Source organism: Lissotriton helveticus, chromosome 8 (genome assembly GCF_964261635.1).
Source record: "Lissotriton helveticus chromosome 8, aLisHel1.1, whole genome shotgun sequence".
NCBI classification, from domain to species: domain Eukaryota; kingdom Metazoa; phylum Chordata; class Amphibia; order Caudata; family Salamandridae; genus Lissotriton; species Lissotriton helveticus.
The window spans coordinates 1553594127-1553616273 of NC_136069.1; the positions used below are offsets into that span (position 1 = coordinate 1553594127).

Consider the following 22147-nt stretch of genomic DNA (forward strand, 5'->3'; position numbering starts at 1 on the left):
GCATCAACTAACTTTTTTTGATCTACGCCTAATTTCTTTATATCTGCTGTTAGCTTATCCAGTTTGGTCACTACTGGTTTGATTAAGATTTTCAGTTTGGTGTCAATTAAATCAGCTAACCTAGATAATAGCTCCTCGTCCATATTATGCTTCTCAGATTCTTCAACTTTCCCCCTGCTTTTATCCCTACTTCTCACGGGAGACGCAGCCTTCTTCCTCCCTAAATGAGCTCCACCACGATGTGATTGAGTTTTTCTGCATTTTCTAATAGCACGTGGCGCTTGGTCTTGAACTGGGGGGTCATTTTCATGATTTGACTGCTCACTTTCCTGCGCAATTTCATCTAGTTCAGTGTCAACTAACTGGAGTTCCGGGTCATTAACCTGAACTATATCTTGCTCCTGTATAGTATGAGTACTCTGGTTTGAGATACCATTTTCTATGGTATCAGAGTCTAGAACTGCACTTCCCTCATCCTGGGAGGGTATATCAATCCAGGGTGAGTCAGGTGATGGACTTAGGGGAGATAAGTTAGGGGACAGGCTAAGACCCAGAGATTCGCGCCTCTTATTGTTAATTTTTGAGACGACTTGAATCATATAATTTTCTATAGAGTTACCCCCCGCCGCTAGATTCTTTTTAGCCATTCTTTGTAATTAGTAATGATAACCAAATGTCAACAATGTAATATTAAGTGTCAATATGTCCGAGATGTAAAGCTAAAGTAAATAGTCTTACTGCAAATCAGGGAAATCGTTGACAATAAGGGCAAAATGGCGTGTCCAGTCCAGTCTCAGCCTGTCTCGGACTGTCTAAGACTGTCCGCCCTTTGTCCGGGCTTCGTCCGGCGTCCCGCACACGCGTCCCGCTGTGCGTCTGATACACGTTTTTTGTAGGAGGAGTAGGGGGCGGGAAGAGACTCCAGGTGCGCTCCGATGCTCCTGCGCGGAACCCTGGGTCTCGCAGTCCCGTCCCCTAAGGCAGCAGGCTTCTCGATGTAAATTGAGGCTCAGGAACACCTTCTCCTCACTCCTTGTGGCAGCGGCTTACGGAAAGGCAGAAATCCTCACTGTTGCACAAAGGCTGACTCAGCTGCGAGCGGCACCCGCGAAGCGGGGGCCGCGAGCTGTTTTAAACAGTACTGGCAATCAAGGCAATCAAGGGAGGAGCAGGGGGCGGGAAGAGACTCCAGGTGCGCTCCGATGCTCCTGCGCGGAACCCTGGGTCTCGCAGTCCCGTCCCCTAAGGCAGCAGGCTTCTCGATGTAAATTGAGGCTCAGGAACACCTTCTCCTCACTCCTTGTGGCAGCGGCTTACGGAAAGGCAGAAATCCTCACTGTTGCACAAAGGCTGACTCAGCTGCGAGCGGCACCCGCGAAGCGGGGGCCGCGAGCTGTTTTAAACAGTACTGGCAATCAAGGCAATCAAGGGAGGAGCAGGGGGCGGGAAGAGACTCCAGGTGCGCTCCGATGCTCCTGCGCGGAACCCTGGGTCTCGCAGTCCCGTCCCCTAAGGCAGCAGGCTTCTCGATGTAAATTGAGGCTCAGGAACACCTTCTCCTCACTCCTTGTGGCAGCGGCTTACGGAAAGGCAGAAATCCTCACTGTTGCACAAAGGCTGACTCAGCTGCGAGCGGCATATGCTAACATGCACTCGCTAGATATTGCAAGTCATTGAGGAATTCCATGTCTATATCTAAGCTCGATGCCAGAGTCCTTTATAAGGTCATGAAAGTCCGAGATGCCATGCAATTCACTTATTACTGTAAAGTCAGGAGATAGTTTTTTTGTATTATATGTAAGGCTCCCTGTTTTCCGTTTTTACTGATTTTTACAGATAAATACTGACAGAAAACATTAATTTTCTTGTCTGTATTTATTTGTAAATGTGGATAAAAACGCAAATTGGGCTGCTTTTGAGTAATTCTAAATACTGTCTTCTATGACTGCCAGGCCAATAGAAGTGTGCATTAATAGATAAGGGAGTTAAAAAAAAGAAAGGACTTTTAGTAAAGAGGCTTTAGCAGCAGTGGATATGCACAAAGTTGATACTGAAATGTGCATATTTTCATATGAGTGCACTCATTTATCTTTTGAGGGTATTCACAGTACTGAAACCTGGAAGACATTCAAGCAAAAGTGCATTTTTATTGGTTAAATAAATGTGGAAATATACTAATTTGAGCTTAATTTTTCCACAAATCCAAAATAAATATGTATAAATACAGATAAAATTAGCAAAAAATAAATTTGGAGAAATACAGATGGAAATGGCAAAAAAGAAATCAGGAGCCCTAATAATATATGTGCCCTTCATCTATTTAAATGGTTGTTGTATACCCCAACCTAAATTTCTTTAACCTATTTTTGTGGAATGGAGAGGTAAGCTTAACATATGACTCCATGACAACAACATTGTCATATTTCATCCCTATGCTTTCCTTTTGAAGATCATTATTTTTAAGTCTCTGTATTAGGCCACTTAGTATTGTTGAACCAGGACTAGAACTCCCAGATCGCATAATGGTGTTAAAGGACATCCAATGACTCAAAATTAGGTTCCTGATGGTATAATGATGGCGTCATCTAGCTACCTAAGCTAACTTTCCTCATTCTCCTGCATACAGGAGCTTCCTTCCCCTTCCTAGAGACACAATTAGAGAAATTTCTTTGTAGGATTCTGACCTGGACACTGACTCTGTGTCCCAGAAGTATTTAAAATACTGTTTTGCTGACTGCTATGTTTCAAAGAGTGAGTGTTTGGGCAGCTGTACTCTAGATTCCTCACTCTGAGTGAGTGAAGGTGACCTCCATGTCTGACGGGGCAGGGTCACATCACTGCTCACATCTAAAGAAGCATTACAGGTGATTGGATATGCAATGTTCTTACTACTGACACATTCGGACATCTAAATGTACCTGCAAAAAGAGAATACAAGATGAGGCCTTATAAGGGATTAGTGTCTCCAACATATAACTAAAAATCCTAGATGAAGGGAACATTGCTCGGTCAATCAGCAGCGTTAGACACCCTTGACAACCACCAGTTCCTTATACACATCCTAACCTGACTACTAAATGTGGAATTAAAGCTTCAACATCTTTTAGATTGGCCAGCTTAAATATCTGATAAACCTCTCTTGTAACACATATATTTCAGTCCTTTAACTGTCCAACTAAGTGTGCTCTCTTGGTTGTTACATAGATTTTCCTTCCCAATGTCACAGTGGGTAACTCGGGAAGGTTTTGTGACATGCCGGGGGGGCAGTAGACATTAACTTGTGAAGGTTTAGCTTGTTTGATACCACTCACATGTACATTGGGAGCAGAAATTTTACATTGGGCAGGTGTGCTAAAGAGGCATATCACTTCTGTTTTCTTTAAAGTTGCAAAGATAAGTTTGACATCCATATTGATGGGACTTTAAAAGGAGGTAAGTCATATGGTGTATTTGCAAATAGGATGCACTAGGAAAACCAGACATTCCTAGAAGCACCAGAGGATAAGCTCCAACCTCAAATGCCTTTATAGCTCTCTCATGCCTGGCATTAGAAGTATGTTTACCATTGAGCATCATGGCCAATGTATAGAGGATGCATCGATTTGGCTTAGTAATATTTTTCTCCTGTTATAAATGCGACCAACATGAAAAACAATCTGGCACCATTTTATAGAATCAAGCCGCACAATATAAAAATTATGCAAGCTTTCCCAGACTTGGCAGTGGGGAAACGCCACCAGGCAGAGGTTTGTCTGCTGGTCCAACATTATTTCTCCCTTGAACCGATCTATAAGCCCTCCCCAATTTCGAGTCAGTGATGATGAACCATATACTGGCTGAGTCAGCAAGTGCCTGTTCTCTTTTGATAGTCTAAGATACACTGCCAGATTCAATCAGAGGGGCTGCGTTTTTTCTTCGTCTCATTACTCCTTCAATCCTTTTTTTTTAAGTTTAAAGAAAATGTTATTGGGTATAAGAATGCAGCAAGAAAAATAAATACAAAATTGATATGAAACATTGTAAGCAAACATTATAATATATAAGAATAGGAAAAACGAGAAAGAGAAAGGGAAGGGAGGGGAAAAGAAAGAAAGAAGGGGAGAGAGAGAAAAGAAGAGAGACAGAGACTCAGCAAAGAAAATACGATTTCAGTATTTAAATCACATCATTGTAAATTAAACTTGCTATATTCTAGAAGAAAGGTGTATAATCTTAAAGAAAAAATGCACAAGTTGAAAATGTAATAAAAAAGTAAACAAGAACATATCATGGAGGTTTGGGTACTTCCTCAGTACGAGGAGAATGGAGTACAGAAGATTTGGCTGAGGAATCTGAGAAGGAGGTGATAGGTAACCACATTAAATCACGTTTGATAGCAACTGTAACAGGATAGACATAAGCTCTATCTAATCTATGATTAAAACAGACACCATACCACCAAGCCTGATATGATATGGATGAGGTATCTTTCCATGCTTTGGTAATTTGTTGGAATGCTATCGCTAGAAGGAGATCAATAATAGAGGTGTTGAAGTGAGATGAGGACCATATATCGGAGAGGCTACCCAGGAAAATATGTGTAAAAGAAAAAGGAAAATTAGTGGAAAAAATATTATTAAGTTGTTGCCAAACCCTGGACCAAAATGTACGAACAAGAGGACAGAGGAATATCATGTGTTTGAGATCCGATCGTGGTTCTAAACAAGACCAGCATGTGGAGGGGATAGAGGAATACACTTTATTTAATCGAGCAGGAGTGAGCATAAGACGATTATAAAGAAAAAATTAAGTTTGGGTAGTGTTAGCTGCTCTAGAGGATTTCCGTATCTTATTCCATATATCTTGCCACAAAGAGAGAGAGAATGTTTCACCTAAATCTAATTCCCACGCTAGTTCAATGGTTGATTTATCTCTGGTACGAGAAGATTCATGCAATTTTTTATAAATCTGTGAAGCAGAGGAAGAGGATAAGAGGAAAGATAGGGTAAGAGGAGAGGAAGAGGATTTACAAGAGATAGAGGGGGGAAGAGAGTCATAACCTGTCTGAACAGCAGCGGTCAAAAGAGCGTACTTAGAGAGGAAGGAGAAAGGAAAAGAGAAACGATGTTGAAGAATAGGGAAAGGGATACAAGCACCATGTTGAAAAATTTGATGAACCCAGAAAAGTCCTTGATCATACCAAGCCTTCCAGAAAAGAGTCCTATTATTGACCTTAATAAGAGGATTGTACCAAAGAGGAGACTGTAAAAATCGTGAATGGCTATCAAGACTATTCTGAAATAATGGAAGAAAAAGTTTTCTGGAGTTCTTAAGAATAGGTAAAGACATTTGCTTTGGGACACGGGGCAAGAAAACAAACTCTTTAAAAGAAAAGAGATGAAAAAAGGTGGACTCAATGTCAACCCACAGGGGAAGAGGAGTATCATCCAGTAATGCATCAGATAAAAAAGAAACCGAGTGAGAAAGAAAAAAGGAAGTATGATAAGAGGAAAAATTGGGAAAGTTAACTCCTCCCAAGTGTTTGGGGCGGCTAAGTTTAGAAAACGACAATCTAGCTCTCTCTTTTTTTGCCATAAGAAATGGGATAAAATAGAATAAATAGTTTTATAACAAGACTTTGGAATATTAATAGGGAGATTGGAAAGGAAAAATAAAATAATAGGAACTAGCATCATTTTAATTGAGTCCAACCTTCCCCGCCAAGATAAAAATAGTGGATGCCATCGTGACGTGAAATCTGTGAGAATAGTATGTAAGTGTTTAATATTAAGAGCTACAGTTTCTTTAATGGAGGGAGCAAACCAAAGACCTAAATATTTAATTTTGGAAGGATTCCAATGAAAAGAGGATATCATAAAATCCGCATGAAAACAGAATTTATTAAGAGGAAGAATCTCACATTTATCGACATTCAGTTTATAGCCTGAGACGGCTGCAAAATCAGAGACTTCAGAAAGGAATGCAGGAACAGAGATTTGAGGGTTAGAAATAAAAAGGAGGATGTCATCAGCATAAGCAGACAACTTTATTTGTTTATCACCATAAGAGAAACCAGAAATATTTGCATTAAGTCGAATTTTTGTTAGGAAGGGTTCTAAAGCAAGAATAAAAAGAAGGGGTGAAAGAGGACAGCCTTGACGGACGCCACGGAACAGAGGAAAAGAAAAGGAAACAAGGCCATTAGCAAAAATAAAAGATCTAGGAAAAGAATACAATAAAGAAACATAAGAAAGAAATTTAGACCCAAAACCCAACCATTTAAGAGAGGACAAAAGAAAGGGCCAATTAACTCTGTCAAAAGCCTTCTCTGCATCTAAAGCTATAGCAGCTAGAGAATGAGGAGAAGTTTGTGATTTACTAAGGACATCGAAAAATAAACGTGTGTTATCTGAAAGATGTCGACCCTTGATAAAACCACATTGCTCCCTACCAATGAGTTGAGGTAAAAGTTTGTCTAAACGTAAAGCTAAAATCTTTGCAAAAATTTTGTAATCAAGGTTAATCAAAGAAATAGGTCTATCATTTTTACATAAAGTGTGATCCTTGTTATCCTTGGGAAGAAGGCAAATCAATGCCTCCTGAAAAGAACCTTCAGATTTTTGGGAAGAGATAAAGAAAGAAAATGATTGAAGTAATTTAGGAACAAGAAAAGCAGAAAAATGAGAGTAAAATTCAATAGAGAAGCCATCCGGACCCGGAGCCTTCCCTCTCTTAAGAACGCGAATGGCATCTAAAATATCTATAGATGTAATATCTTTGTCTAAGGAGGAAAAGTCCACATCAGAAACTGAGGGAGGAAGAATGGAAGATAAGTAATGATTAATGCCTGACGACAAAGGGGGAGATTCAGGAGTGTAAAGAGTCTGATAAAAATTAGAAAATTCACCCAAAATATCCTCATCTTTATGAAGAATGGTATTCGTGGAGGAAACAATCGATTCAATCTTGGTGCGCTCTTTTTTAACTTTAAGATAATTTGCCAACATATTACCAGCCTTATTTTGTGAGGAAAAATATTTAGCACTGGATTTAAGCAAAATTACATTCACAGATTCAGTGGATAACTTATTGAAGGACAGTTTGGCAGAAATAAGATTATTAAGATCAAATTGAGATTTGGATGAATAATATACCTGTTCCAATTGTTTAATACGAGAGGTAAGAGTGGAGATAGATTGTGTGGTTAGACGTCTCTTCTTGGTAACATATGAAATGATGAAATCTTTAGAGGCAGCTTTAAATGTGTCCCACACCAATTGAGGGGATGTTTGAGGGGATTCATTCTCTTTAAAGAAAAGGGAGGCAAAATTAAGAAAGGAAGTAGAAAATGAAGTATCGAGGAGTAGGGAATTGTTGAATCTCCATCGCTTAGTCCCCTTACTAGGAGGGAGCAAATCAAGTTGAAGTGAGACTGGGGCATGATCTGAGATTAAAATGGAACCTATATCCGAGTGAGTGATGAGTTGTGTGAGAGCTTTGGAAATGAAAAGATAATCTATACGGGATTGGGAAGAATGAACTGGGGAAAAATATGTGTATTCTTGTAAAGTAGGGTTACAAAGTCGCCATGAATCAACTAGGGACCGTTGGGAAATAAGGGACGTGAATTGAGCATGGGTTGGAGACAGAGAAAATCGGGAGTTGGATCTACGATCAAGGAAAGGGTCCATAATTGTGTTACAATCCCCGCCCAAAATAAAATAATCATCAGTATACTGCATCGTAGAGGAGAGAATTTGGGGCCAGAACAACTTATCAGGAATGTTAGGAGCATATACATTAAAAATAGTCAAAGGAATTTTGTTGACCAACAACGATATAACAACTCATCTGCCCTCCGTATCATTATCTTGTTTAACAAGTTGAACATTCAAAAGTTTATGAGTCAGAATAGCAACCCCATTACGTTTTCCCGTCCCTGGAGAAGCAAAAACTTGACCCACCCAATTACGTCGTAATTTAGAAACTTCAACATCTTTAACATGTATTTCTTGTAACAACACTATATCTGCTTTCAGATGAGCTAAGTGGGAAAGAACACGTTGTCTCTTGATAGGAGACCCCAAACCTTTAACATTCCAAGAAATTATATTAATTGACATTTAGAAATCTAAAAAGCACTTGAAACATATGAATAATTATGTATAAATGTAACAGTACAACAAGTGAAAAGAGGAAGAAAAAGTGCAAGTAACAGCCTAAAACGGAAAAAAGAAAAAAGAAGACGCAATATATAAAGAGTAGGAAGATAAAGATATGATATATGAAGAGGAGAAAGAAAAGGAAGAAGATAGAAGAGTGACGAAGAAAATGAGAGAAAATAATGGAAGAGGCAAGAAAATAGTTGAAGAGAAAGAAGAGTGCTGAGGAGAAAAAAGGAAAGAAGAGGAAAGGAGGTACAGAAAAGTAACAAATACACAAGTTCATAGGAATAACAAAATCCATACCGTAAAAATACAAGAGTACTAGGGATGGAGGAACCATGAAGGAAGGAAATAACAAAATCCATACCGTAAAAATACAAGAGTACTAGGGATGGAGGAACCACGAAGGAAGGAAGCACGACTGGGCGGGAACTCCACGAAGACGCGGCAAAGGGAGAAACCATCAGGCAATTGAAGAGGAACAAACGAGAAACAATCTCAGGGACTACAAGAGCAGCAACTAAGGGAATACAAAAAAAGAAAAATAACGTGAAACAAACATAAGGTAAGACATAATATCTACACAAAAGAACATGTTACAAAGACAGTATAAATAAGGAACAAGTCAAACAGTTGAAGAGGACATGGAAATAAGAGATAACAGTCGAACAAAAAGACTAGGGTTGCGGAATGTCCATCGGATCAGCATGACAGGAATCGTTGCAAGCGAGCAGGATCTTCATAAGATGTCGTCTTATTATTATAAGTGACTCTAAAAATGCAGGGGTGAAAAAGCCCATAGCGGGCATTCAAAGCTCGTAAAGCAGGTCTCATGTCTAGAAATCGTTTACGGCGGTCTGCTGTAGCCATGGCATAGTCCTGAGCAAAGAATAAATTGGAGCCGTCGTGTGAAATCTTCCCTTTTTGCTTAGCTGCATGAAGTACTCGAAGAAGGTCAGTATATTCCAAAAAATATAGGATAACACCTCTAGGTTTAACAGAGGAGGTGGAAGTTGATGGACGAGAAGCTGGACCCAAACGGTGAGCACGTTGAATATTCAGAGGAGGTGATGGTGGAAAATTGAGAAGAGTGGGAAGAAAAGATAGAAAAAATGAAATTGGATTGGACCCTTCCAGATTTTCAGCAAGGTCATAAATACGTAGATTATTACGTCTATTTCGGTTTTCCAAATTTTCGATTTGTTGTTTGAGAGAAGCAATCTCTTTCTGCATAGGAGGAACCTGGTCGATAACTGTTTGAGCAGAAGTCAAGGAAACTTCAAGATCCACCACTCTCTGTTGTGTGTGAGACCAGCTGTCCTCAAGACTCTGGATCGAGAATTAGTCTCTGACATATAAGGTTTGAGAGCACGAATTTCTTCCAATAAAAGTTCCATAGAAATAGTATTCGACATGCTTGTAGGGGAGGGAGGATTAGCTTTAGTCCGTTTCCCTGTGGTAGCAGTCGGAGATGATGATGAAGATTTACACAGAGTCTTTGTGGAACGTGAAACCGGAGTAGTAGAAGCTCTAATAGTAGGGTTATCCGATTGTGAATCATCGAATGAATCTTGCAAAACACTGAAAGGGTTAGTATCTTCCAAGGGTGCATGAGAAACAGAGCGTTGCTGAAGGGCCGCAGTACGGTTGGTACGTGACGTTGCCATGGTGTAAAAAAGACAACTGAAAAACGCACTACGTCAATAATAAAAACACTGTTATTATGAGGAAAAAATGGCGGAAAATATCAGGAATGAATGAACAATGACGGTTGCCTCAAAGGAAAACGACTGGAGATGAAAACAGAATATAGATAGAGGCAAGAAAAAGTCACTGGAAAGACGGTAAATTGTAAATCATCATTCTGAAGACGAAGTGAGGAGAGAGTCAAAATGGCGGCCACATCCTGAGGAGAAGTAAAAGTAGCTAGTCAATCAGCATAGGAGGTCTTCAAACAGGAAAGCACAGCAAACATGAAGGAAACTGCAAAGTCACCAGATAAAAGGCTCCAGCATATCAAACTTTGAAATGCGCAGATTTAGGGCGGCATGAAAACAGAACAAACAAAATGGTGGTCGCGATCAGACTCGAGCCGCCGGGAACTGTAGAAGGTGAAATACCGGCAAAAACAGCTTCCCTTGATTCGAAAAGCACATGTAGACGTGCCGGGTGTTTTCCGCCACACTCTGAACACTGCTCCGGCAGTCCAAAAAGGAAGGAAACGCCTGAAAGAAACCCCGTCACCTCACGTCGTAACGGAGCTCTCCGGACCTGCGGCCATCTTCCTTGGCGCCGTAGCCACGCCCCCTCATTACTCCTTCAATCCTGAGGGGAGGCTTTGCTGCTGATGCATTTTATTCAAATCCCTTATCTTGTTTAAGGTGGAGACACATGTGAACCCCTCCCATGTCCCTGAAACCCAACAATGCACCATACTTTCCTAAACTATTACTCATGTTTGGTCCCAGCCATGACACGTCTTTGTACCTAGATTTAATTTTTTAATTAAAAGGCCTTCTTTTTAAAATGTATTCTGTAAAGGGTTTTAGAACTAGTTCATTTAAATTAATTGTATTTTTCCTTTAAATTAATTGTATTTTTCACTATCTGATTTGAACAAATCACTTACTACCAAATGAAATTGTCATCTGCACTTCACTCTGTAGATGTAGGGAAATTAATTTCATAATAATTAAACCATGTATACATAGAATCTGATTGGTTCCAAGCTATGAGGATCATTGTCTTGCTTTTCACAACAGTGCTATATTGTTTTCCATGTACTTCTCTCATCCATAGCGGCAAAGTGGTTCAGACATTAAAGGTTGCAAAGTCAAAGGTGGGTTTACCCAGTATAGGTCTAGATTTTCAAGATAACCATATTAGGTATATTTGTGTACATTGAAGCTAAATGGAAATCATTTACATAGTCAGTGTGTAATGCTTATCCAGAAAAATATAGCATGGATGTGGCCCTTCCTTGACCTACATTGGACACCTGTGGTCATAAACAGTAATCTGTGGAAAGTAACATTCAAGCAGTTTAAAAAATGGATCATTCTGGATAGCAAAGTTTCAAGGTGCACTATGGAGAAATTAAACCAAGTGTGATGCCCAGATCCTGGTAGTGTTGTAGCAGTGCCATGCTCTTTAGGTTTACTCATTTTGTGCTCTGCTTTCTCTTGCAGATGTGCAGCCTCCAGAAGGGATAGATCGCGACTGTCTCATAACTGTTCTCCAGAGAAATGGTTCCAGACTGATCCTGTGTGCCGAGAGCTCAGACGAAGCAATGTAAGTGATTTCATCCTCTAGCCAAAGGGTCTGGTGAGTCTGTCAAACTACTTCTACTCACCAGAACACAAGGAGTGGGTAATCACAATACCGATGTTTTCATAGCAATCTGCAAAAGTATTGATTCAACAATATCGACTTGCACTATATTGTTAAGGTAAGTAGATGTTGAGTTAGAATAGTATATTTACACTTCCTACATACACGAACTGTGACAATATGGTGTTAGTCGATTTTGCAGGTCAATATTTTTGTAGTCAATATTGTGACATCTGATGAAGGCAATAGGGAGACCTGTGGATTGATCTGTTACTCTTCATGTTTTACATAAATGTCATGTCACTTTTAGGCTTCAGAATGTCTGGTTTCAAGATTGCCAGATGATTCTGTGTCAATAGAGATGTATTTAAGTTGTATTTGGCAGTTAAAAATGCCTGTTGCAGAACCTTTGTGGTATGGTCTTCTTTTCAGAAGTACTCCATTAATTTCTAAACAGTTCTATTCCAAAATATCTACTACAAAAATATTTTGATGAACCACTATTGTGTTAAAAATATTGTTAAAAAAAATATTGAATTTGTATATTAAAGTATACATATATATATATATAGCGTTATATATAATTTATTGTAAATATTAAACCACAAAATAATAATGTAATTAAGATACATTTTACTTGGTAATGTAAAATAATATATTACCTACTGGCGGTCGCCAGTAGGTATATATAGTTAGGATTTTTTCTCTATGGGATTTTTGAAAATTCTATGTCTAATAACTTTGGCGTTTGTGGACGGAATTGGCTGAAATTTTCAGGAAAATGGAACATTTTGTTTCTGAGCAGCCCCTGAAAATTTGGGGGGGGGGTCGTCAAGGGGGGGCCGAGAAAAAAGGGGGGTCCCAAAACGAGTTTTTACAATGCAATTTTCCATAGGGCGGTTGGCCTCACTTTTAGCTCGAACGGCTGAATGGATTTCCACGAAACTTGGCAAAATTGTAGATATTGTTTGCCCGATGTGCCTTTGCTAGGTCTCAAGATATGTGGTCCTGTGAATTTTGAGTAAATTAGGTTTAAAAAAAGATATATATCTAGAGCCGCTTCGGGCGCGCCACGCGACTTGCGCACGGCAAGCTGATTGGTTCTCGGGTGTCTGTAAACATTCGAAACAGTCCGCAGCGGCCGCCATCTTGTGTCTCGGTAGGATTGAGACACAAGAGGTGGCAAAAATCAAAGGGGGGAAATGAGCAAAAGGGGGGCAGGGTACACCCCCCTGACCCCCTAGTTTTGATGTGGGGGCCATAAAAGGCTCCCGCGGGTAAAAAAATTTTTTTTAAAAAATTCGATTTTCGCGGGTGGGAGCGCCCGGTACGCGCACCGGGGAGCTTACGGGGGAGCGTACCAGGGGATAAAAAATGACAGACTTTTTTAAAAAAAAAAAAAAGCATTTTTTTATAAATTGGAGGTAGTTCTGAAAAGAACTTTTTTTTTGATTTTGTTGTTTTATATATATATTTTTTTGTTTTTGTTGTTTTATATTTTTTAGACTTTTTTAAACAATTTTATATTTTTTTTGGATTTTTGTCAAGGGAAAAACAAAAACAGGGATTCCAAAACTGCTCAACAGGAGCAAAACAATTTGAAAATTTAGGGACTGGCAGAGCAGCGGTGTTGCTGTTTCTTTAGGGCAATGAGTTCAACACTCTGCTCCCCATAGCAGAGCAGTTCGTCACACTCCGTGCACAGAAATTTGATGCCTCTGGATAAACTACTCCCACATATTTTGCAGGTTACTTTGGGAGCGTTGACTTTTTTTTGTCCTTCAGGGATGTCATAAAATTTCCAGATGAAATGGGTTTTTTTCTTCTGCTGAGGAGGGTCCTCATCTAAAAATCCATCTGAATCACTGCTGGATGACTCTCTTGCAGCCATTGCTGTAGATCAGGAAAGTAGGAGATGAACACAGTACACAGAACAGCTCTTGCTCTCTCCAAGTACAAAGCAATAGTGAGAGAAATGGGTTGGTTTCACACAATTTGGAAAAAAAAAAGTTCTGAACCAATGAAAAGTGTTATTTTAAAGTCACATGGTTTGACGCGCTTACGCTACGCGCCCCGGGGCGCGTTTCGTAAGTGCATCGGGGCGCTTACGTTGCGCGATCGTATGCGCTTCCGGGTGCGCTTACGCGGTGCGTCATAAGACGCATCTCGCGGCTACGCGATACGTGTCTTATGACGCAAGGCGTGGCGGCTACGCGATACGTCACGATGTTGTTTTCGTTCGCGGCAATAGCGCTATCGGGACGCTCATCAGTACGCGCCCCGGGGCGCGCCGCAAGAGTGCGCTTACCCGTGCGTTCACCTGTCCGCGCCCCGGGAGCGCACCCAAAAGAATTTTTAAAAAAAATGACAGAATTATAAAATATAAAATTTGATTTAAAATGTATTATTTTTATAAAGATTTGCTATTAAAAAACCTATGAAATTCACTGAAAAAACCATAGGTTATAGACCATATATAGTTAGGAATTAGCATTTACAAAACCTTGAAAATTCACTGAAAAAACCATAGGTTATAGACCATATATAGTTAGGAATTAGCATTTACAAAACCTTGAAAATTCACTGAAAAAACCATAGGTTATAGACCATATATAGTTAGGAATTAGCATTTACAAAACCTTGAAAATTCACAGAAAAAACCATAGGTTATAGACCATATATAGTTAGGAATTAGCATTTACAAAACCTTATTTTACTCACACAAAACCATTGAAATTCCATATATAGTTAGTTGCACTAACTATATATCGCGCACCCGCAATCCACTGCTGATGATGTCACATATTACATCATTCATGACATGGTCAGTGACATCACTGATGACATCACTGATGACATCTCAAATGACATCACTGATGACATCACTGATGACATCTCATTTGACATTACTGATCACATCACTGATGACATCATTCATGTGATGATACGATGAACCTCTTCAGACTCTAATATAACCTTAGATACACTCAGTGTAAACAGACACTCACAGACTGTCACTCATCCATGGAGTTACTCACACACCTAGTCAGTCTTGCAAAGAATCAATCACACCTCCATTTCCTCAACTATATAGTTATACACACCTTACTTATTGAAACATATAATCACACATATTTACTCTGTTATACAATCCCTGATACAAGTTCACAATAATCCATACAGCCACTCACACATTCACTGGCTCTTATGCACAGTTATTTATATATGTCAACTATCACATGTACTGTGTTTTACATATGTACTTACTTTGACATGTAGCACTGAGATATCCATTCACTCACCAATACACTCATGCACACAGTCAACCGCCCATACAGCTGTTTCCACATGCACTTTTGAAACCATACATCTAGTGAATCAACTGCTCACACATCTATGCACAGAGTCATACACCTCCAAGACACCCACACACACACTCAGTCTCCCATACAAATACTTGGCCAACTAATCAATAACCCATATAGTTAGTCATATAGCTAATGATCAACACATGCATCAGATTACAAAACAACAGACACAATGATGCACAATTTAAAACAGTTTAGTCACTAACCCATGCACTCAGTGAGACACATTTAATCACTCACTTATACAGTCAGTCATGCACCTACTAAATCCTTCATCCAGACACTTATACATCCACTCATTCTTCAATATGTAAGACATATTTTAACTTTACAGAAACATACAGTCACTGGATGTTGTCATCAGTGATGTCATCAGTGATGTCATTTGAGATGTCATCAGTGATGTCACTGACCATGTCATGAATGATGTAATATGTGACATCATCAGCAGTGGATTGCGGGTGCGCGATATATAGTTAGTGCAACTAACTATATATGGAATTTCAATGGTTTTGTGTGAGTAAAATAAGGTTTTGTAAATGCTAATTCCTAACTATATATGGTCTATAACCTATGGTTTTTTCAGTGAATATATATATATATATATTCACTGAAAAAACCATAGGTTATAGACCATATATAGTTAGGAATTAGCATTTACAAAACCTTGAAAATTCACTGAAAAAACCATAGGTTATAGACCATATATAGTTAGGAATTAGCATTTAAAAAACCTTATTTTACTCACACAAAACCATTGAAATTCCATATATAGTTAGGTGCACTAACTATATATCGCGCACCCGCAATCCACTGCTGATCATGTCACATATTACATCATTCATGACATGGTCAGTGACATCACTGATGACATCACTGATGACATCTCAAATGACATCACTGATGACATCACTGATGACATCACTGATGACTACATACAGTGACTGTATAATTCTGTAAAGTTAAAATATGTCTTACATATTGAAGAATGAGTGGATGTATAAGTGTCTTGATGAAGGATTTAGTAGGGGCATGGCTGACTGTATGAGTGACTGATTAAATGTGTCTCACTGAGTGACTAAACTGTCTTAATTTGTGCATCATTATGTCTGTTGTTCTGTAAACTGCTGCATGTGTTGATCATTAGCTATATGATTAACTGTATGGGTTATTGATTGGTTGCCCAAGCATTTGTATGGGAGACTGAGTGTGTGTCTGGGTGGCTGGGAGGTGTATGACTCTCTGCATAGATGTGTGAGCAGTTGATTGACTAGATGTATGGGATCAAAAGTGCATGTGGAAACAGCTGTATGGGCGGTTGACTGTGTGCATGAGTGTATTGGTGAGTGAATGGATATCTCAGTGCTACATGTCAAAGTAAGTACATATGTAAAACACAGTACATGTTAAAGTTGACATATATAAATAACTGTGCATAAGAGCCAGTGAATGTGTGAGTGGCTGTATGGATCATTGTGAACTTGTATCCAGGATTGTATAAGTGAGTAAATATGTTTTAGTATATGTTTGAATAAGTAAGGTGTGTATAACTGTATAGTTGAGGAAATGGAGGTGTGATTGATTCTTTGCATGACTGACTAAGTGTCTGAGTAACTCCATGGATGAGTGACAGTCTATGAGTGTCTGTTTACACTGAGTGTATCTAAGGTTATATTAGAGTCTGAAGAGGTTCATCGTATTATCACATGAATGATGTCATCAGTGATGTGATCAGTAATGTCAAATGAGATGTCATCAGTGATGTCAAATGAGATGTCATCAGTGATGTCATTTGAGATGTCATCAGTGATGTCATCAGTGATGTCATCAGTGATGTCATTTGAGATGTTATCAGTGATGTCACTGACCATGTCATGAATGATGTAATATGTGACATGATCAGCAGTGGATTGCGGGTGCGCGATATATAGTTAGTGCAACTAACTATATATGGAATTTCAATGGTTTTGTGTGAGTAAAATAAGGTTTTTTAAATGCTAATTCCTAACTATATATGGTCTATAACCTATGGTTTTTTCAGTGAATTTCAATGGTTTTTTAATAGCAAATATCATAAGCTGTCGAATGTCAAGTACGTGGTAAGTGAAAACATTTTCGTGTTTATGCACACTGATCTGCTTTGAATGGTGCCCCCCCCCCCTCATTTCTATTAGGAGTACTCTCTCTTTGCAGATAGTGAAAGGTAGTTAACGCAGGCCTTTGCCCCCGTTGTAATCCGTCGTGCCTGCTTCTCTCTCCATTTGATTGATTGTTATCCAAGTATTTACTGTTTTAGAATTAGTTCTCTTTGGTTCATTCTCTATTTACAAACAAACACAGAGTCGCAATACTCTGTTTAGTCTTTGCAGATAACGAAAAATTGTGTAAAAAAAAAGAAAAGGAATCGAGCAAAATCAGTAGGCCACTAATGGGATCTCTTTTTGACCTCGCTAAAATAGAAACATTAGGAACAACCCCTCATGACAAATACAAAACTAGTGAGATGAACTGAACTCCACACAATGATGGCTGCAAAACAGCTCGGCTCCGCCACCCACCCCGCCCAAAATAACGATAAAGAGCGGCTGCCATGATTGGTTACGGAATGGCCACGACGGAGCTACGAAATGGTGCTGCTCTCATGCTAAACCCAGCTTCAGTCTGAAACATCCAGAAACACTGTAGACTACCAATTCGATCAGTTCCGGTAGCGCCCCAATGTAACCCGGTAGAGAAGAACTAGCCCTCCCCTCTTTGACTGATGGTTCTTGTTGCCTGTCCCTTCTGTTGTCATTTAACAGAACTATTTAGCCTGCTGAAAGGGGTTGTGTTCCGACCGCTGGTTGGTGGAGACATTTTGACTATATTCTGGACCTGCGTTGTCGCGTAATGCGTCATATGACGCGCCGCGTTAGCGCATCCGGAAGTCATCCGGGGCGCGCAGCGCGTAACATAAGCATAACAAGTCATGTGACTTGTTAATAAAACTTTTCATTGGTTCATTTTACTTTTCTTATTGTAATGATGAAAGGCTTGGTCATATGACCTAAAAATTACGCTTTTCATTACTTCCGAACATTATTTTTTCTTAAATATATGTTATAATGTTCCAGGCTAATGTACTTTCCCGGAAATTTTACAACTGTCCTGCAAGTAAAATATATTCTTTTTTCGAGAAAAAGAGCGTTTCTTCGTCCCATGACGGAGCCGTTGAGCAAAAGAGGGTCGACCTGCTGTCTTAGTCGCCGATACGCCTGAATATGAGATTCTTATCGATCACTTTATGTTGCAGGAATAGAAAACACAACAGCCCTTGACCATTTATCTTTACTGCGTTCCTTCGTATTATACCTTTTACCCTTCATGTAATTGGTCTGCTTTATTTCACTTGCCTTTTAATGATTCTAAAACAGTCACTATTATTAAAAACTTTACCAATGTATATACTACTACCATGTTTTCTTTTAAAAACCTTTATTGTGAAAATTTCATTATACAAATACGAGCCTATAACCACGTGGGCCTGCCACGGAGCAAACTGTAATCGTATATGATGAATAGACATTTACACTGTAGAGGAACGTAACGGGCGGGCCATTAGGTTGCAAGAACTAAGGTGTCTCACAGTTACGGAATCGGTGGACGTACATTTTATAATTAAAATACGACAGGGCCAGTTACAATAAAATTATCTAGATATACATTTGTGGGCAAGTACCATGGGTGACGTTAATTCGAACTTTCAACAGTACAGTAATCAATAACACATCAGAACTTAATATCAATAGGGATGTCGAAATATTCAATCAATTCTCGTCCCCGCCCGCCATGTGCTTCAAAACTGCATACGTATCTCGTGATTTCAAGGTTCTGCAACCAGTACACAACAAGGAGTTACGAGTCCCATTTATTCCGGCGCCATTTTGGGCGAGGACGGGCAGGTCCAGGATATAGTCAAAATGTCTCTACCAACCATCGACTATGATCATGTTCATATGCTGTATTTATTAGAGTAACACTCATCTGTCCACATGAAATTAATTTGCCACAATCTAAACATGTCATTTTAATCTTTCCAAAGTTCTTCTAAATATTTGGGACCGTTTCCCTTGCCTCTGAAGCTCTCAGTGCCACTTCTTTGATGAATGTACTAGCAGGTCAGGGGTTCTCCTCCAAATCTCTCTTTTATGCAGCACTATAATTAATTGGTGCCACCTCTCCATATGACGATGCATGGTATAGTTACCACAACTATATTTTTTTCGGTTCCTCTGGAGAGTTCATCGTGGCAGATGAAGCGTGTAACGTACCGGGCATTTACCTTTTTTTGCATGTACAGGAAAGGAAAAAAAAACCGAGCGTCCGAGTTCTAAGGTGTCCCAGGGCCATTTTAGTGGACCAGGCCCAAATCCAAAGAACAGGCCGCCATTTTGAGAGTCCTCTTGCAGCCGCCTGTCGCTGTAGCATCAAGAGCAGCCGAAACTCAGCTGAATGGCAACTGAAACGGTAAAGGGGCGCCCCACTACAGCAGACGAGCCTCCACCTAGGAAGGCCCATTCACGCCGGCTCCCCCCCCCTTCGGGCACCCCACGCCGTTATTCGGAGCAGTATTGTAGGATGGCCACACCAGTGCGGCAACTTGCTAGACATCACCTCGGTGGTAACCGAATCTCAACGCCTTGTGGTGTCTTCTATTCAGAAAACATTGTTATGCTGCCTTCGACCTATTCGCCGCAAGTGCGCACACAACTCAACTGCATAGCTTGCTAGACACCACCTCGGTGCCATCCGGATCTTGGAATGTCAGCGCCTTTTGGTGTCTTCTCTTCAGAAAATATTGTTGCGCTGCCTTTGGCCCCATTCGCACATCAGTCCGCTACTGACGCCATCTCACAGGCTAATGGGGCGCCCCACGCCGACTTTCAGCATTGTAGAATGACCACACCAGTACAGCAACTTGCTAGACATCACCTCGGTGCCATCCGGATCTCGACGCCCCACTGCAGATGAAGTGCCTCTCAACTATGAAACCACCACGGTGACATCCGGATCTTGGCGCGTTGTGCTGCCTTCGGCCTATTCGCACATCGGTCCGCTACTGACGCCATCTCACAGGCTAATGGGGCGACCCACGCCGAGTTTCAGCATTGTAGGATGACCACACCAGTACAGCAACTTGCTAGACATCACCTCGGTGCCATCCGAATCTTGGCATCTCAACGCCTAGTGGTATCTTCCATACAAAAAATATTGTTACGCTGCCTTTGGCCCCATTCGCACATCAGTCCGCAACTTAGACATCACCTCGGTGCCATCCGGATCTTGGCATCTCAGCGCCTTGTGGTGTCAGTCAGAAAATATTGTTGCGCTGCCTTTGGCCCCATTCGCACATCAGTCCGCTACTGACACCATCTCACAGGCCAACAGGGCGGCCCACGCCGACTTTTACCATTGTACGATGGCCACACCAGTGCCACAACTTGCTAGACACCACCTCGGTGCCATTCGGATCTTGGCATCTCAGCGCCTTGTGGTGTCTTCAAATCAGAAAATATTGTTGCGCTGCCTTTGGCCCCATTCGCACATCGGTCCGCTACTGACGCCATCTCACAGGCCAACGGGGCGCCCCACGCCGACTTTCAACATTGTAGGATGGCCACAGAAGTGCGACAACTTACTAGACACCACCTCGGTGCCATCCGGATCTTGGCGCGTTGTGCTGCCTTCGGCCTATTCGCACATCGGTCCGCTACTGACGCAAACTCACAGGCCAACGGGGCGCCCCACGCCGACTTTCAGCATTGTAGGATGGCCACACCAGTACACCTTACTAGACACCACCTCGGTGCCATCCGGATCTTGACGCGTAGTGAAGCTGCAGCAGCTGCAAATAAGCTTCAGACAGTGTTACAACCGCTGCTCAGAACTCTCAACTATGACACCACCTCGGTGCCATCCGGATCTTGGCATCTCAGCGCCTTGTGGTGTCAGTCAGAAACTATTGTTGCGCTGCCTTTGGCCCCATTCGCACATCGGTCCGCTACTGACGCAAACTCACAGGCCAACGGGGCGCCCCACGCCGACTTTCAGCATTGTAGGATGGCCACACCAGTGCGGCAACTTGCTACACACCACCTCGGTGCCATCCGGATCTTGGCATCTCAGCGCCTAGTGGTGTCTTCTATTCCGAAAATATTGTTGCACTGCCTTCGGCCCCACTCACACATCGGTCCGCTACTGACGCCATCTCACAGGCCAACGGGGCGCCCCACGCCGACTTTCAGCATTGTAGGATGGCCACACCAGTGCGGCAACTTACTAGACACCACCTCGGTGCCATCCGGATCTTGGCGCGTTGTGCTGCCTTCGGCCTATTCGCACATCGGTCCGCTACTGACGCCATCTCACAGGCTAATGGGGCGACCCACGCCGAGTTTCAGCATTGTAGGATGACCACACCAGTACAGCAACTTGCTAGACATCACCTCGGTGCCATCCGAATCTTGGCATCTCAACGCCTAGTGGTATCTTCCATACAAAAAATATTGTTACGCTGCCTTTGGCCCCATTCGCACATCAGTCCGCAACTTAGACATCACCTCGGTGCCATCCGGATCTTGGCATCTCAGCGCCTTGTGGTGTCAGTCAGAAAATATTGTTGCGCTGCCTTTGGCCCCATTCGCACATCAGTCCGCTACTGACACCATCTCACAGGCCAACAGGGCGGCCCACGCCGACTTTTACCATTGTACGATGGCCACACCAGTGCCACAACTTGCTAGACACCACCTCGGTGCCATCCGGATCTTGGCATCTCAGCGCCTTGTGGTGTCTTCAAATCAGAAAATATTGTTGCGCTGCCTTTGGCCCCATTCGCACATCGGTCCGCTACTGACGCCATCTCACAGGCCAACGGGGCGCCCCACGCCGACTTTCAACATTGTAGGATGGCCACAGAAGTGCGACAACTTACTAGACACCACCTCGGTGCCATCCGGATCTTGGCGCGTTGTGCTGCCTTCGGCCTATTCGCACATCGGTCCGCTACTGACGCAAACTCACAGGCCAACGGGGCGCCCCACGCCGACTTTCAGCATTGTAGGATGGCCACACCAGTACACCTTACTAGACACCACCTCGGTGCCATCCGGATCTTGACGCGTAGTGAAGCTGCAGCAGCTGCAAATAAGCTTCAGACAGTGTTACAACCGCTGCTCAGAACTCTCAACTATGACACCACCTCGGTGCCATCCGGATCTTGGCATCTCAGCGCCTTGTGGTGTCAGTCAGAAACTATTGTTGCGC

General features: G+C 41.6%; 1 protein-coding gene across 1 annotated transcript in view; it reads left to right on the top strand.

Moving 5' to 3' along the window:
• Nucleotides 1–22147, top strand: part of PLEKHB1 (pleckstrin homology domain containing B1) — a 384556-nt gene that overhangs the window by 179820 nt on the left and 182589 nt on the right. The window contains exon 3 of the mRNA XM_078658558.1: nt 11333–11435. Coding sequence (XP_078514684.1) covers nt 11333–11435 — 103 coding nt within the window. The remainder of the gene's footprint in view (nt 1–11332; nt 11436–22147) is intronic.